The following is a 15,473-nucleotide window of genomic DNA, read 5'->3' on the forward strand; positions in this document are numbered from 1 at the left end:
CATAAACATAGTACTTAGAGGGCAGTTTGGTGGACATCATGCATGCATTTAGCCAGACAACAGTAGCAGTTTCCATGCCAGGGCTTATGACTCCCCAACCATAAGGTTCTGATTAGGATTTTAGTATTAGGTAGGAATTCCCTGCTATGGAATGGGCTTCAAGTCTAATCAGAGAGCAGTTGTTTTCCCTCATAACAGACGTATCACCATTGTACCAGTTGGCAATTTGACCTGCTGGCCAGCTGTAAGGCTTGAAGGATCCACTGCTGGTTAAGACTGTTGATGACTTTTCTCCCCAACAGACTGCAATGTGTCATTTTTTTTTTAAAAAAAGCTTTTTTGAGCTGGAGAGATGGCTTAGCAGTTAAAGTACTTGCCCGAGAAGCCAAAGGACCCAGGTTTGATTCCCCAAGACCCATGTAAGCCAGATGCACAAGGTGGCACATATGTCTGGAGTTCATTTGCAGTGGTTAAAGGCTCTGACATACCCATTCTCTCTCTCTTTATCTGTCTCTTTCTCAAAACAAATAAAATAAAAGTTAGAAAAACTTTTTTTAGGTGATGGGTGATGGTACATGATATCTTTCTAACACCAAAGCCCAGCTCACCTATGGTAGAATGCTAAGTTTACCAGCCCATAGTGACTCAGTTCTAGTAGCCGCACACAAACTTGTGTCACCTCCGCCCTCCTAAAGACTCTGAGCAGCCCTGTCACTTGTGGCCTGAGTCAATCTGTCCTTCCTCCTGCCAATCCAACCACATATCTGATTCTATCACCACAGCTTGTCTTTGCTTACTGTCAAACTTGCTTAAATGTTATCTTATCTTAAAAAAAAATATTTATTTAAGAGAGATATGAAAACAGAGAAAGAGGCAGATACAGAGAGTAAGAATGGGGTACGCCTGGTCTCCCACCATTGCAAATGAACTCCAGATGCATGCACTACTTAGTGCTTTTGGCTTTATGTGGTTACTGGGGAGTCAAACTTGGGCAGTGAGGCTTTGCAAGCAAGTGCATACTGAGCCATGTCTCCAGCCCTTCCTTTTTTTTTTTTTTTTTGAGGTAGGGTCTTACTCTAGTCCAGGCTGACCTGGAATTCACTATGTGGTCTTAGGGTGGCCTTGAACTCATGGTGATCCTCCTACCTCTGTCTCCAGAGTGCTGGGATGAAAGACATGCGCCACCACGCCTGGCTGTCCCTTATGTACCTTAGTAGAAAGTTTCTAGCTGGGTACTGTGGAAGGTACCTCTAATTCAAACACGTTGAAGATCAAGGCAGGAGAGTTATCTGTTCAATGTGTTCCTGGGCTGCCTAGTGAATTCAAGGTCATCCTGGGCTACATAGTGAGCTCAAGGTCAGTCTGGCTGCATAGTGAGCCCCTCTCACAGTTTTCTTGTGTGATTATTACAGACATATCATGCTGTGTAGTGGTTTTCTATTAGAAGCCTTATTAAATTATGTTATTGCTTCTGGCACAATTTAATTTTTTAGTATTTCTAGTGATTTTTTAGTATTTCTATTTCTTCAGTAAAAATCACCACCTTCTTTCTTTTCTTTCTTCCCTCTTCTTCCTCTGACCTTGCTGTGTTGTCTGAGGTCTTCAGTGTGGCACTGAGTGGACACGGTGGCAGGAGGTCCCTCGCCTTGCCCTGATGTCAAAGGGAATACTGCAGCGCTGCATTAAGTACAATGTTTTCTTCTAGTTTTTTCCTTTCATTATTTTTATTTACTTAATTTTTTTTGTTTTATGTTTATTTATTTATTTATTTGAAAGTGACAGACAGAGAAAGAGGCAGAGAGAGTGATAGATAATGGGAACTCCAGGGCCTCCGGCCACTGCAAATGAACTCCAGACTCATGCGCCCCCTTGTGCATCTGGCTAACGTGGGTCCTGGGGAATCAAGCCTTGAACCGGGATCCTTAGGCTTCACAGGCAAGCGCTTAACCGCTAAGCCATCTCTCCAGCCCTTATTTACTTTTTTTTTTGACAACTTCCAAAGTGTAGACAATAAACTATGGTACTTACCACCCATCACCCTCTTTTTACTCCTTCCAAATCTATTCTCCATTGAATTCCTCATTCTTTCCAATTAGTCTCTCTTCTATTTTGATGCCATCATTTTTTCCCTCCTATTATGCAGGTCTTGTGTAGGTAGTGTCAGCCACTGTGAGGTCATGACTATCAAGGCTAGTTTGTGTCTGGAAGACAGTATTATAAGCAGTCATGCCCTTCCTGTGGCTCTTATATCCTTTCTGCCACCTCTTCTGCAATGGCCTCTGAGCCTTGGAGGGTGTGATAGATATGTCTCAGTGCTGAACACTCCATTGTCATTTCTCAGTATTTTGATTAGTGTCAAGTCTCCCCAGTGGACATCACCATCTGCAAAAAGAAATTTCTCTGACCCAATGTAAGAGCAGCACTAATCTCTGGGCATAAACATAAATATTTACAAGGCAACTTGATGGGCCCAGCATATCCATTTAGCCAAACAACAATAGTGGTTTCTTACTTAGAGTTTATTACCTTCATAGCCATAGGCTTTTTTCCCCCCAAGGTAGAGTCTTGCGCTAGCTCAGGCTGATCTGTAATTCACTATGTAGTCTCCAGCTGGCCTTGACCTTACAGTGATCCCCCTACCTTGGTCTCCTGAGTGCTGAGATTAAAAGTGTGTGCCACAATACTTGGCACCATGGGCATTTGACTAGGTTTTTCAGTATTAGGCATTAATTCCCTCCTGTGGAGCTGGAATCAAATCTAATCAGAGAGCAGTTGGTTTCCTCCATAACAGCCATGCCACTATTGCACCAGAGGACACATCTTGCCTGATTGGCCTGTTGTACAGCTTACAGAGTCTACTGTTTAAGGGGACTGATGACTTTTCTCCCCCAGCAGGCTTCACTTTCCAGCAGTATGGCAGCTAGCCAACAGGGAGGAGGTTTCTAGCTCAGTTCCAACTTTATCTTTGTATCCTGCAGCCAAAGCATCTGATATCCCCAGCAATATGATCTTACTATGTAGTTACACTGGGCAACTAAGAGAGTTGTCGTGTCAAGATTTTTTGCTTTTTCTTTCTTTTCTTTCTTTCTTTCTTTCTTTTTTTTTTTTAGTTTTTCAAGGTAGATTCTCACTCTAGCCCAGGCTGACCTCGAATTCACTATGTAGTCTCACAGTGATCCTCCTATCTCTGCCTCCTGAGTGCTGGTATTAAAGACGTGCACCACCATGCTCAGCTTTTCAAATTTTTATGTGACTTTTTGTGTATGGCTTCTTTCTCTTAGCAGGATGTTTTAGAAGGTGTGACAGAATAGACTTCCACTGAGTGGACACACCATACAGTGTGTTTATGTTAGAAATTAATTTTAAGCTTTGTAACTTTTTTAAAAATATTTTTTATTTTTCTTTATTTATTTGAGCGTGACAGAGAGAGAGAGAGAGAGAGAGAGAGAGAGAGAGAGAGAGAGAGAGGGGAAGAGAGAGAGAGGGAGAGAGAATGGGTGTGCCAGGGCTTCCAGCCACTGCAAACGAACTCCAGATGCATGCACCCCCTTGTGCATCTGGCTAACATGGGTCCTGGGGAGTCGAGCCTCGAACTGGGGTCCTTAGGCTTCACAGGCAAGTGCTTAACCACTAAGCCATCTCTCCAGCCCTTTGAAACTTTTACATGAGTACAAAAGATTGAGAGGTAGAGACTTCAGGTATGACTTGATTTTTCTCAGATGGCTTCAGGCATAGCTCAATCTTTTTTAGAAAAGAGTGTGGTTTTGTGGCAGCCAAACTGCACCTTCATTTTGTCCTGTGTCTGTCCTCAAATCAGGCTTCCTGGAAGTCAGAGACTCCCTTCCTTCATTTCCTACCATGCTCATTCCCCCGCCCTCCACCCCACAGTTCCTGTGCCTTAAGAACATCCGAACCTTCCTGTCCACCTGCTGTGAGAAGTTTGGCCTCAAGAGGAGCGAGCTCTTCGAAGCCTTTGACCTTTTCGATGTGCAGGATTTTGGAAAGGTAAGCTGGTTTCCTGATACACAAAGACTGAATCCTCAAATTTATTTCCCTGAACCTCTGCTGGGGGTGGTGGTGGGGTGCGGGGAGCTGACTCAGGGAGACAGCACTAACCTCCCAGGCTGGAGGAGCTGTGTTCCCCAACACCAGTGGAGAGATGTTGGGTGTGGAGTGCCTGCCTGTTATCCCAGTGCAGGTGAGGTGGAGGCAGGAGGGTCCCTGGAGCTTGCTGTCAGTCAGTCCAGGCTGATTGGCAAGCTTCAGGCCAATGAGAGACCCTCCCTTTAAAAGAGGGTGGATAGTATATGTGAGGATGACACCTTTATCCTCTGGCCTACACACACACACACACACACACACACACACACACACACACACACACACACGGAAGTTGCCAATAGCACTGTCTGGGGACATGTGGATTTGAGTTTAAATGTCTGTATCACTACCTGCCATGTGACCATGGGCATGTGTGTGGTTGTGCTTCCTCATCATTAGACCCTCATCTGTAACATACTATTACCTTGGTCTGTGAGAATGGTTATGAAAATTGAACAGAATAATGGGACAAGTGGGGGACCTCTGTTTAGAAAGCGCTGATGTGGTAGATGGCTTGGCTCTGAAGAACCCTGGGGTCTAACCTCACGGTCTAGCCTCAGGCACTGGAAGTCTGAGGCTGTGCTTCGCTGTGGGTGTGGGAAGAAGCTCTCTGAGAAGCCATGGGTCTCTTCATACAGGTCATCTATACCCTGTCTGCACTGTCATGGACCCAGATTGCTCAAAACAAAGGCATCATGTGAGTATCCCTTCCGGACTTCTGGGTCGGCCCCCTCCCACTAGTCTTGGGTTTCTGCGCATGCCACCCTGTTTCTGCAGGCCTTTCCCCACTGAGGAGGGTACCGTAGGGGATGAGGACATCTACAGTGGCCTGTCGGACCAGATGGAGTGAGTATTATGGATAGAAAGCTCATGGAAGCAAAGGGTTGGTGAGACTAGGGTCTGAGAGGACATGGCCATCTCTGGGGTGTGAGGGGACATGGCTGCCTCCGGGGTGGGGTCTGAGGGGGCATAACCAGCTGCGAGGCCTGAGGCAGACAAGACCTTGGAGTGGGAATTGTGGTGATCACAAGGGGTCTGCAGTGGCCTTGTCTGACTCGGTGTCTCGCAGTGACGCTGCGGAGGAGGATGAGGACCTGTACGACTGTGTGGAGAACGAGGAGGCCGAGGGCGATGAGATCTACGAGGACCTCATGCGCTCCGAGTCCGCGCCCACACCGGTGCGGGGTGGAGGAGGGCGGGGCCGGGTGCAGGGGGCGGGGCCGGGTGGAGGAGGGCGGGGCCGGGTGCAGGGGGCGGGGCCGGGTGCAGGAGGGCGGGGCCGGGCGGGGGAGGGCGGGGCCGGGTGCAGGAGGGCGGGGCCGGGTGCAGGAGGGCGGGGCCGGGTGCAGGGGGCGGGGCCGGGCGGGGGGGGGCGGGGCCGGGCGGGGGGGGCGGGGCCGGGCGGGGGAGGGCGGGGCCGGGTGCAGGAGGACAGGCCAGGCTGTGACACGCCTCTGTGGTCCCTGCTCACAGCCCAAGATGACAGAATACGACAAGCGTGTCTGCTGCCTGCGGGAGATTGTGCAGACCGAGGAGAAGTACACGGACACGCTGGCCTCCATCCAGCAGGTGTGGCCTGCCAGGCACATACCCCGGAGCCAGGGCAGGTGGCCTGGCTGGGCTGTCAGTACACACCAGGCATACCTGCATCCTTTGCTGGCCCTGCAGCTTTATGAATGTGACTCTAACCCTGAGTTTCCTGTTCCTCAGTCGGTGACTTCATCTCCCCTCTGTCTGACAGTCTCTGTTCTTTCTCTTCCTCCCACCTACTCCCTCCCCCTTCTTCTCTATTCCTCTTTCTCTTCCTTCTGCTCTTCTTACTTCTTCATCTCTCTGTCTCTCTCTCTCTCTCACACACACATAGATTTTTCTATGTAGTTCAGGCTGGCCTTGAATTCACAATCTTTCTGCTTTGTGTTCCCAAGAGCTGGGATGACGGGTGTGCACATCCGGCTTGGCTTTCCACTTGCTCCCCCCACCCCCATCTATCTGTCTCTCCCTTGTTGTGCTTGTGTCTGTCTGTCCCTGTCTCTTTGTCCCTGCCCCTCTGAGCTGAGCTGGATAAACATTCTCCTCTTTACTCTCTGCAGCACTTCATGAAGCCCCTACAACGATTCCTCAAGCCTCAAGACATGGAGACCATCTTTGTGAACATTGAAGTGAGCAGGCAGGATGGGGAATGGTCACATGACATCACCTGCCCCTGCAGTATGGGGCTAGGGATGGACAACACCGGGTGGGTTGAGGGCCCCTTTTCTGTTGTGCACTTTGAGCCCCAGTTGGCCCCACACAGCTCCCTCCCTCCCTCCCTGCAAGCAGGAGCTGCTGTCTGTACACACCCATTTCTTGAAGGAGATGAAGGAGGCCTTGGCCACCCCAGCAGCAGCCACCCTTTACCAGGTCTTCATCAAATATAAGGAGAGGTGAGACCCCACTGGCCACACCAGAAGCCTGAAGGCCAGTGTCCTGGCTGTGTGCTTGGGAGTCCCTAGAGAACAATGGACAGGGAGGACTTTTACTATGCACAAAGGTTGCCCATCTCCTTGTGGTGCTGGGGACATAACCCAGGACCTTGTGCATGCTAGATAAGCACTCAGCATTGAGCCATGCCCTCAGCCCTCACTGTAGATTCTAGACTGTCACTTTACCACTGACCATGTCCTCAGCCCTCACTGTGGGTTCTAGACTGTCCCCTTACCACTGACCATGCCCTCAGCCCTCACTGTGGGTTCTAGGCTGTCACTCTACTACTGACCATGCCCCCAGCCCTCACTGTGGGTTCTAGGCTGTAACTCTACTGCTGACCATGCCCCCAGCCCTCACTGTGGGTTCTAGGCTGTCACTCTACCTCTGACCACGCCCCCAGCCCTCACTGTGGGTTCTACGCTGTCACTCTACCTCTGACCACGCCCCCAGCCAGCACTGTGGGTTCTAGGCTGTCACTCTACCTCTGACCACGCCCCCAGCCCTCACTGTGGGTTCCAGGCTGTCACTCTACTGCTGACCACGCCCCCAGCCCTCACTGTGGGTTCCAGGCTGTCACTCTACCTCTGACCACGCCCCCAGCCCTCACTGTGGGTTCTAGGCTGTCACTGTACCTCTGACCACGCCCCCAGCCCTCACTGTGGGTTCTAGGCTGTCACTGTACCTCTGACCACGCCCCCAGCCCTCACTGTGGGTTCCAGGCTGTCACTCTACCTCTGACCACGCCCCCAGCCCTCACTGTGGATTCTAGGCTGTCACTCTACCTCTGACCACGCCCCCAGCCCTCACTGTGGGTTCTAGGCTGTCACTCTACCTCTGACCACACCCCCAGCCCTCACTGTGGGTTCTAGTCTGTCACTCTATCTCTGACCACACCCCCAGGCCTCACTGTGGGTTCTAGGCTGTCACTCTACCTTTGACCACACCCCCAGGCCTCACTGTGGGTTCTAGGCTGTCACTCTACCTCTGACCACGCCCCCGGTCCTCACTGTAGTTTCTAATCAGGGATCTGCTGATGCCCCACCTGGTTTTCCCAGGTCTTTATCTGTTCTTCCCTCTGTTGTGTGACTCCAGGAAGCTACAACTTTCTTGTACACCTGACCCCTCATCTGTAAGTCAGCATTTCCAGAATCATGGCCAGAATTGAATAAAATGAGTCTGGCGCACAGTTGGTGCTAAATAAGTGTTTGTGAAATAAACACACATTGGGCAGACACTTCGTTAAAAGCCTCATATGTTATGCCATTTATTTTTACAGTAATCTCATCTAGGAAATGCCATTTTACAGGTGGGGAGACTGAGGCTCAGGGTTATCCTGTCAGGAAGAAGAGGGTCAGGATGGAGGCCCAGATCTTCCTGACCCCCTGACCTTTCTTCCCTGGTGACCCATGCTCTTCTGCAGGTTCTTGGTCTATGGTCGTTACTGCAGTCAGGTGGAGTCTGCCAGCAAGCACCTGGATCAAGTGGCCACTGCGCGGGAGGATGTGCAGATGAAGCTGGAGGTGGCCCTGTGCAGCACTGTCACTCTGTTGGCTTCTCCCTCTCCTCTCTGAGTTGCTGGGGACCACCATGGGAGGGTGGAGTGAAGGTGGGGATGGCTGCATTTTCCAGTACAGGTGTGGTTCCTCAGGTGTGATCCTCCCTCTCCCCTTTTTGAGCCAGTCTTTCACTGGCCTGGAGCTCACCAGTGCAGTTAGATGAACCCTAGGAATGTATCCTTCTGTCTCCACCTCCCCAGTGCTGGCATTTTATTATTTTCCTTTTTTTCTATTTTTTATTTTTTTTTATTTTTCAAGGTAGGGTCTTGCTCTAGCCCAGGCTGACCTGGAATTCAATATGTAGTCTCATGGTGGCCTTGAACTCATGACAATCCTCCTACTTGAGCCTCCCAAGTGTTGGACTATTCTTTTTAAATTTAATTTAATTTTTTGACAGTTTTGCACATAATGCAATGTATTTTGATCACATTTGGCTCTAATTTTCCTACTCCTACTGAACCACTTTCCCACAAGTAATCCCTTCCTACTTTCATGTGACCCACTGAGTTTCGTCAAGGTTGCTTGCATGGGCATGGTGGATGTTATCTACTGGAGCGGGAGTGGACAACCTGCCGGTGGCTGCACCACTGAAGAAAGTGTTTCCTCCTTCCTCAGAAACCTCAAGTCTTTTTAAACTGTGTGTGTGTGTGTGTGTGTGTGTGTGTGTGTGTGTCTGTGTGGAGAGAGAGAGAGAGAGAGAGGGAGGGGGAGAGAGGGAGAACGAGCAGAGGGCAACTTGGATGTCATCCTCAAGAATTCTGTCCACTTTTTTTTTGTTTTCGGCAGAGTCAGTTCTTGGCCTGGAACTCGCTAATTTAAGCTAGTCTGGCTGGTTAGTGAGCTTTAGCGATCCTCCTGTCTTGTCCACCTCAGTACTAGGGTTTTACACATGCACCTCAAACCTGTTTTTTTTTTTTTTTAATGTGGGTTCTGGGATTTGAACTTGGGTCCTCATGCTTGTGTGGCAAGCGCTTTACCCAGTGGGCCATCTCAGCAGCCCCATATTTATTCCCACCTGCATTCTCCTCCTCTGCTCCAGCCCCTCACCACTTTCCTCCCAGGTCTCCATCATGCTGGTTTTCTCTGCTCCCCCAGGAATGTTCCCAGAGGGCAAACAATGGCAGATTCTCCCTGCGGGACCTGCTGATGGTCCCCATGCAGCGTGTACTCAAGTATCACCTCCTCCTTCAGGTGCTGACAAGGGAGGAGCCCCTGGGCACGAGGCTGGCATCCCCACTGAGCCCACAGAGATGGGCCAGGCTGGCTTTTGAGGGAGTGGGGGTCTGGGACGTTTGGACACAATGTCCCAGATTGATTTAGCATTTCTTTAGCATTCTGGTCACCCCCCAGTGTCCAGGGAAACCTGGGGAGCCAGCATTCACTGGAAGTGCCTTTGGGGGTGGGGCAGGTCCAAGTGACATCTGACTTCTTGGCTTGTACAGGAGCTGGTGAGGCATACGCAGGATGTGATGGACAAGGAGAACCTGCGTCTGGCCCTGGACGCTATGAGGGTGAGTGCCTGGCCGCGATGGATGGGTACATGTGAAAGTCCCTGTTAGTCCTCTTGGTTGGGAGAGAAGCTGACCCTCTATCCAGGGCCAGGTAAGGGACTTGGCTTGATGCGTGAGGGACAGGGCCTGGCTCACCACCTCCCCACTCCAGGACCTGGCGCAGTGTGTAAATGAGGTCAAGAGGGACAACGAGACCTTGAGGCAGATCACCAATTTCCAGCTGTCCATTGAGAATCTGGTGAGCCAGGGGAGAGGGGTGGGCCCGGGGTGTGGTCACATGGTGAAGGGTGTCTGGTCTTCTTGGTGGTCTTTGGCCAGACACCTCTGCCTCCTGTGTAGGACCAGTCTTTGGCCAACTATGGACGGCCGAAGATTGATGGGGAACTCAAGATCACCTCAGTGGAACGGCGCTCCAAGACCGACAGGTGGATGGAGCCAACTCAGACTTGGGGTGGAGCCTGGGCCTGGGCCTGGTGGGGGACGTATTTTAGAACTGCAAGTGGGTGGAGTCAACATGGATATGGGGTGGAGCCTGGGAAGGAAGTGGCGGGACCATACTTCTGTGTAGGCAAGTGGGTGGAGCCATCATGGTGTGGGGTGGGGCCTGGACAAGGGATGGGGCCAGATTGCTAGATGGGCAGGTGGGCGGAACCAGCACTATCTGAGGCTGAGTCAGGCTCTTTGACAGGTAGGTGGATGGGTCAACATAGACCAGGAGTGGTGTAGACACGGGGTGTGGGACTAGGCTCCTAAAATAGGTCAGTGGGTAGAGTTAATAAGAACCCGAGATGGACCTTCTGCAGGGGCTGGACTAGAGGATCCTGGGTGGGGCGAAGTTCTTAGGTACACTTGAGGACAGATCCATCATGGATTTGGGGAGGAGCTTAGATAGAGATGGAGGTTGGGCCTGGTTGATAGAAAGGTGGGAGGCGCACCTGATGTGGAGTGGAGTCTAGATGATCCTGTAGTTAAGGGAAGTAAAGAGTAGTCCTGGATCACGTGGGTCAGGGTGCACAGTCTGGCATGGCCATGTTGTCCAAGGACAAGGGTGCAAATCCTCCATGCCAGCAGGGGTTGCCAGGAAGATGCTGGGCAAGCAGAGAGGAGTCCTACCTGAGAACCTGACCCACCAGGGCTTTGCAGGTACGCCTTTCTATTGGACAAAGCCCTGCTCATCTGCAAGCGCCGGGGAGATACCTATGACCTCAAGGCCTCCGTGAACCTGCATAGCTTCCAAGTTCGGGATGACTCCTCAGGAGAACGAGACAATAAGAAGGTGGGGTTCTGCCACTAGAGCTGCAGATGTGAGGGGCAGATCTGGACTCTGCGCTTGGCCCCCGGATTGCCTGTGTGTGCATGGTGTCTTCTTGTCATGTGTGTGCACCCATGGAGGCCAGAGGTTAACACCAGGTGTCTTCTTCAGTCACTCCTCCACCTTATTTAGTTATTTAGTTTTAACTTTTCAGTGTACAGCTTCCATAATTATAGATAATAAAACATGATGATTCCCTCTTCTCCCCCACTTTCCCCTTCACAAATCCACTCTCCATCATATCCCCTCCCTCTCTCAATTAGTCTCTCTTTTATTTTGATGTCATCTTCTCTCCCTCCATTATGAGGGTCTTGTGAAGGTATTGCTAGGCACTGTGAAGTCATGGATATCAATGCCAATTTCTGTCTGGACAGTTGCATTGTAAGGAGTCCTACCCTTCCTTTGGCTCTTACATTCTTTCCACCACCTCTTCTGCAGTGGACCCTGAGCCTTGGAAGGTGTGATAGAGATATTTCAGCAATTAATGCCCCTTTTTCTCTTCTTCTCAGCATTGTGGTGCCCTTTGAGTCATTCCAGTGGTCACCACAATCTGAAAAGAGAAGCTTCTCTATTCAAAAGTGACAGTGACATTAATATATGGGTATGAACATTAAGAAGAGTGCTTACAGGGCAGTTTGGTGAGCATAATGTGTGCATTTATCTAAAAAAGAGCAGGCGTACACTCCTAGGGCTCATGACCTCCCCTGCCGTAGGCTTATGATTAGGTTTTCAGTACCAGGCATGTATTCTTTCCTGTGGAGTGGTTCTCCAGTCCAATTAGAGAGCAGTTGGTTTCCCCCATAACAGTTATTCCACTATGTACCCAGTTAAAGCCACATGCACAAGGTGGTACATGTGTTTGGAGTTCATGTTTAGAGGCAAGAGGCTCTGGTGTGCCCATGCCCATCTCTCCAAATAATTTCTTCCCGACACCCACCAACCATCTCCACAAACTCCCCTCTTCTTTTCTACTATTTCCTCTTTTGTATTAATGTGTTTATATTTTTTGCCCTCCTCCAATATTATGCAGGCCTTGTGCAGGTAAGGGCACCTGCTGTGAGGTCATGAATGCTTTGTGTCTGGGAGACCGCATTCCAAAGCACCTCTCCCCATCCTTTGCCTCTTACTTTCTGTCACCTCTTTCACCAAAGCCCCTTAGCCATTGGAGGGCACCCTTGCTTTTTTGTGTGCTGAGGATCTGAACTCATGCCCTCATGCTTATGTGACAAGCACTTTCCTCACTGAACCATCATCTCCCAGCCCTCTCTCCATTTGATTTTTCGACAGGGAACCAAAAAGACAAAATGAAAACAAACAAAGACCACAGACAGAGTCCCTCTTCTGTGGCACTGGTATACCCGGAGAGAACAGGAACAGGACAGGGATGTGTTCTGTAGCAGGCGTAGCAGGGGTCCCTGGTCTTGGTAGCGGGGGAGGGGTGTTGTCTGGTTTACAAGACTACATTGGTCTGTGAGGTGCTATATGAGCTGAGATCGCCTCTTCCCCCGCCCCATGCTTGCTCCCAGGTTTTCTCATTCCCTTCTTCAAGCTTAACCTTATTCCTTTTCTTAGCCTTGCTCCTGGAAGTCCCCTGTTCCCTGGGCTGCTGCCCCAGTTCTCGGCTCCCATGTCTTCCTCGTGGCAATGTTACATGCTTCCTTGGAATTCCTTGCTCCTGCCACATGGGAACCCTGGGATGAGCTTCTGTCCTCTACTTTTTTCCCCATCTCCCAGCCTGTTTTGCCACAGACACCTTCTAACGCTCTAAGAATAAACACATGGCTTACCTAGAATAAGAATAAACACATGGGTCCCTGCTGGGGCACTGGGCTTAGTTCTCAGCACTGAAAAAAAAAAAGATAGGGAGCATAAATGCACAAATAATGACGTACGGTTGGTGTGTGATTCTCCACAGGGCTGCTGTGGTGGGTTGCTTTTGGGTTTGTGTGTATATAGTTGGAAATTCTAGGTAGCCTGTGTGAGCACACCCATGCATGAGGTGGGTTATTTATTTATTTATTTGTTTGTTTATTGAAGGTGGGTCTCACTCTAGCCCAGACTGTCCTTGAACTCATGACGATCCCAGACACTGCTGGGCTTCAAGGCATGAGTCACCACAGCCAGTAGAGCAGGTTTCAGCCTGGCTCGCTGCAGGTGTTGCCAGTGACTGTGGACTTCCAGGCCAGGCGGAGGCTTCAGCCTGAGCTCTGCTTGTCCACAGTGGAGCCACATGTTCCTGCTGCTTGAGGACCAGGGCGCCCAGGGCTACGAGCTGTTCTTCAAGACACGGGAGCTGAAGAAGAAGTGGATGGAGCAGTTTGAGATGGCCATGTGAGTTCCCCCTCCTCTCGCTTCTTAAAAAAATACTAATATTTTGTTGTGCATGTATATGTGTGAGTGCAGGCATGTGTGTGCCACAGTGTGCATGTGGGAGCTGGAGGACAACCTTGAGTGTTGGTCCTTGTCTTCCACACTGTTCATTGGTCCAGTGAACAGCCTTGCTGGCCTTTGAGCTTTCACTGGACTCTCCTGACTTCACCTACTTTCTCACGCATGGAGGTGTGCTGAGACAAGAAACCTGCTACTGTTTGTACCTTTAATTTTTTAAAATTATTTATTTGCAAGTGAGAGTGAGATCGATTGACTGACTAATAGATAATGGGTGTGCACCAGGGCCTCTAGCCAATGCAAACAAATTCCAGATGCATGTGCCACTTTGTGCATCTGGTTTTATGTGGGTACTGGGGAATTGAACCTGGGTCCTTAGGTTTTGCAGGCAAGTGCCTTAACTGCTAAGCCATCTCTCCAGCCTTTCCCCCTTTTTAAAATGTGAGGTCTGGAGAGCTGAACTCAGGTCCTCACAGTTATTCAGCAAGCACTCTTTTTTTTTTTTTTTTTAAAGATTTTCTTTTTATTTATTTAAGTGAGGGAAAGAGGGAGAGAGAAAGAGAGATAGATAGATAGATAGATAGATAGATAGATAGATAGATAGAGAGAGAGAGAATGGGCACAGCAGGGCTTCCAGCCACTGCAAACTCCAGACACATGTGCCACCTTGTGCATCTGGCTTACGTGGGTCATGGGGAATCGAACCAAGGTCCTTTGGCTTTGCAGGCGAGCATCTTAACTGCTAAGCCATCTCTCCAGCCCCCAGAAAGCACTTTTTCCACTGAGCAATCTCCCCACGCTCCTTTTTTTTTGTTTACAAGTATATGTGGTGTGTATGTATGTGTATATACATGTTCATATGCATGTGTTGTGTGTGTGTGTGTCGTGAAGAGTAGAGGTCAACACTGGGTGTCTTCATCTTTGTAAAAATATTCATTATGTATTTGAGAGAGGAGAGAGGGATATATGATAGATTATGGTCATGCCAGGGCCTCTTGCCACTGCAAACAAATTCCAGACAAATGTGCCACTTTGTGCTGACAGACTTTGTTAGCAAGAGCCTTTAACCACTTAGTCATCTCCCCAGCCCTTCCACCTTCTTTTTATTTTATTTTAGGACAGGGTCTATCACTGAACCTGGAGTTCATGATTTGGCTAGACTGCCACGCCAGCAAACTCTGGGGACCTCCTATCTCTACCTCCCCAGTGCTGGGATCACAGGCGTACGCCACCTGCCTGCCACTGCCGTGGGTGCTGGGGATCTGAATGAAGCTCCACATATTTGTATAGCAAACATTAGACTAACTGGTCACCTCCCCACCCCTCCCTCTCCTGCTTTGTGCCCTTAGAAAATTCCATCTTGTGGATGCAGGGATCAAGAGGTGGTACTGTTTATAACCCTTTCTCTGCCCTGACATACCATAGAGCCACTCTGAACTCCGGCTTCCTCAATCAGGATGTTGCGGGGAACAGGTTCAGGAGCATCAGGAATTTCAGAATGTCAGGGTTCTGTTCAGGAGTCAGCCAAGAGCTTGGGGCTTTCTTCTTCTTTCCTCCTCTTCTTCTTAATCCCCACTTCTCCACCCTCCTCCCTCTTCTCTTCCTCTCCTTCTCTCATTCCTTCTTCTCCATCTTCTTTTTCCCCTATCTTACCCTACCTCCTCTCTCCCTGCTCTCCCTCCTTCACCTTGTCCTGTTCTTCCTCCTGCCCTCTATCTTCCTCTTCTCCCCCCTTGATTTCCTCTTTGTCCTTGTCTTCAGCCTCCTCCCCCAATGCTCCTCCTATTGTGGTGAAATCCATGTAACAGAAAAGGAAACATCTCAATAATGGTATTCAGTTCCATGGTATTTAACACACTCACCATAAGCAACTGTTGGGTGACTTCTTGGGGGAATATGAACAAAGGTCTCTTTCACCCCAGATAGGGCACAATTACAGACCAAAGAAACGATTCCATCCAGGTCTAGCTGGGTGGACTAACGAGTTATTGGAGCTCCCTACAGGAGCATGAGTGAGGGGTGAACTCATGAGTCACTCAAAGGCATTATCAGAAAAGCCCACCCGGCACGAGGGTGGCTCATTAAAGCCGTACCCCTGAGCTCCCTGCACAAGTTGCAGGCAGCTCCACAGAAGAATGT

General features: G+C 49.8%; 1 protein-coding gene across 3 annotated transcripts in view; it reads left to right on the forward strand.

Annotated features, from left to right (window-relative positions):
• The window catches only part of Vav1 (vav guanine nucleotide exchange factor 1), a 68,319-nt gene that overhangs the window by 25,133 nt on the left and 27,713 nt on the right, over positions 1 to 15,473 (forward strand). For 2 of the 3 annotated variants that reach the window (XM_045135334.1, XM_045135336.1), the window contains exons 2-15: positions 3,889 to 4,005; positions 4,740 to 4,798; positions 4,879 to 4,947; positions 5,171 to 5,279; positions 5,575 to 5,670; positions 6,192 to 6,260; positions 6,421 to 6,524; positions 7,988 to 8,087; positions 9,219 to 9,314; positions 9,566 to 9,634; positions 9,786 to 9,872; positions 9,974 to 10,059; positions 10,778 to 10,910; positions 13,168 to 13,277. In XM_045135334.1, the coding sequence (XP_044991269.1) occupies positions 3,889 to 4,005; positions 4,740 to 4,798; positions 4,879 to 4,947; positions 5,171 to 5,279; positions 5,575 to 5,670; positions 6,192 to 6,260; positions 6,421 to 6,524; positions 7,988 to 8,087; positions 9,219 to 9,314; positions 9,566 to 9,634; positions 9,786 to 9,872; positions 9,974 to 10,059; positions 10,778 to 10,910; positions 13,168 to 13,277 (1,304 nt within the window). The remainder of the gene's footprint in view (positions 1 to 3,888; positions 4,006 to 4,739; positions 4,799 to 4,878; positions 4,948 to 5,170; positions 5,280 to 5,574; positions 5,671 to 6,191; positions 6,261 to 6,420; positions 6,525 to 7,987; positions 8,088 to 9,218; positions 9,315 to 9,565; positions 9,635 to 9,785; positions 9,873 to 9,973; positions 10,060 to 10,777; positions 10,911 to 13,167; positions 13,278 to 15,473) is intronic. The other variant, XM_045135335.1, reaches the window with a different exon arrangement.

The sequence above is a fragment of the Jaculus jaculus genome, chromosome 15 (assembly GCF_020740685.1).
Source record: "Jaculus jaculus isolate mJacJac1 chromosome 15, mJacJac1.mat.Y.cur, whole genome shotgun sequence".
Classification (NCBI taxonomy): Eukaryota; Metazoa; Chordata; class Mammalia; order Rodentia; family Dipodidae; genus Jaculus; species Jaculus jaculus.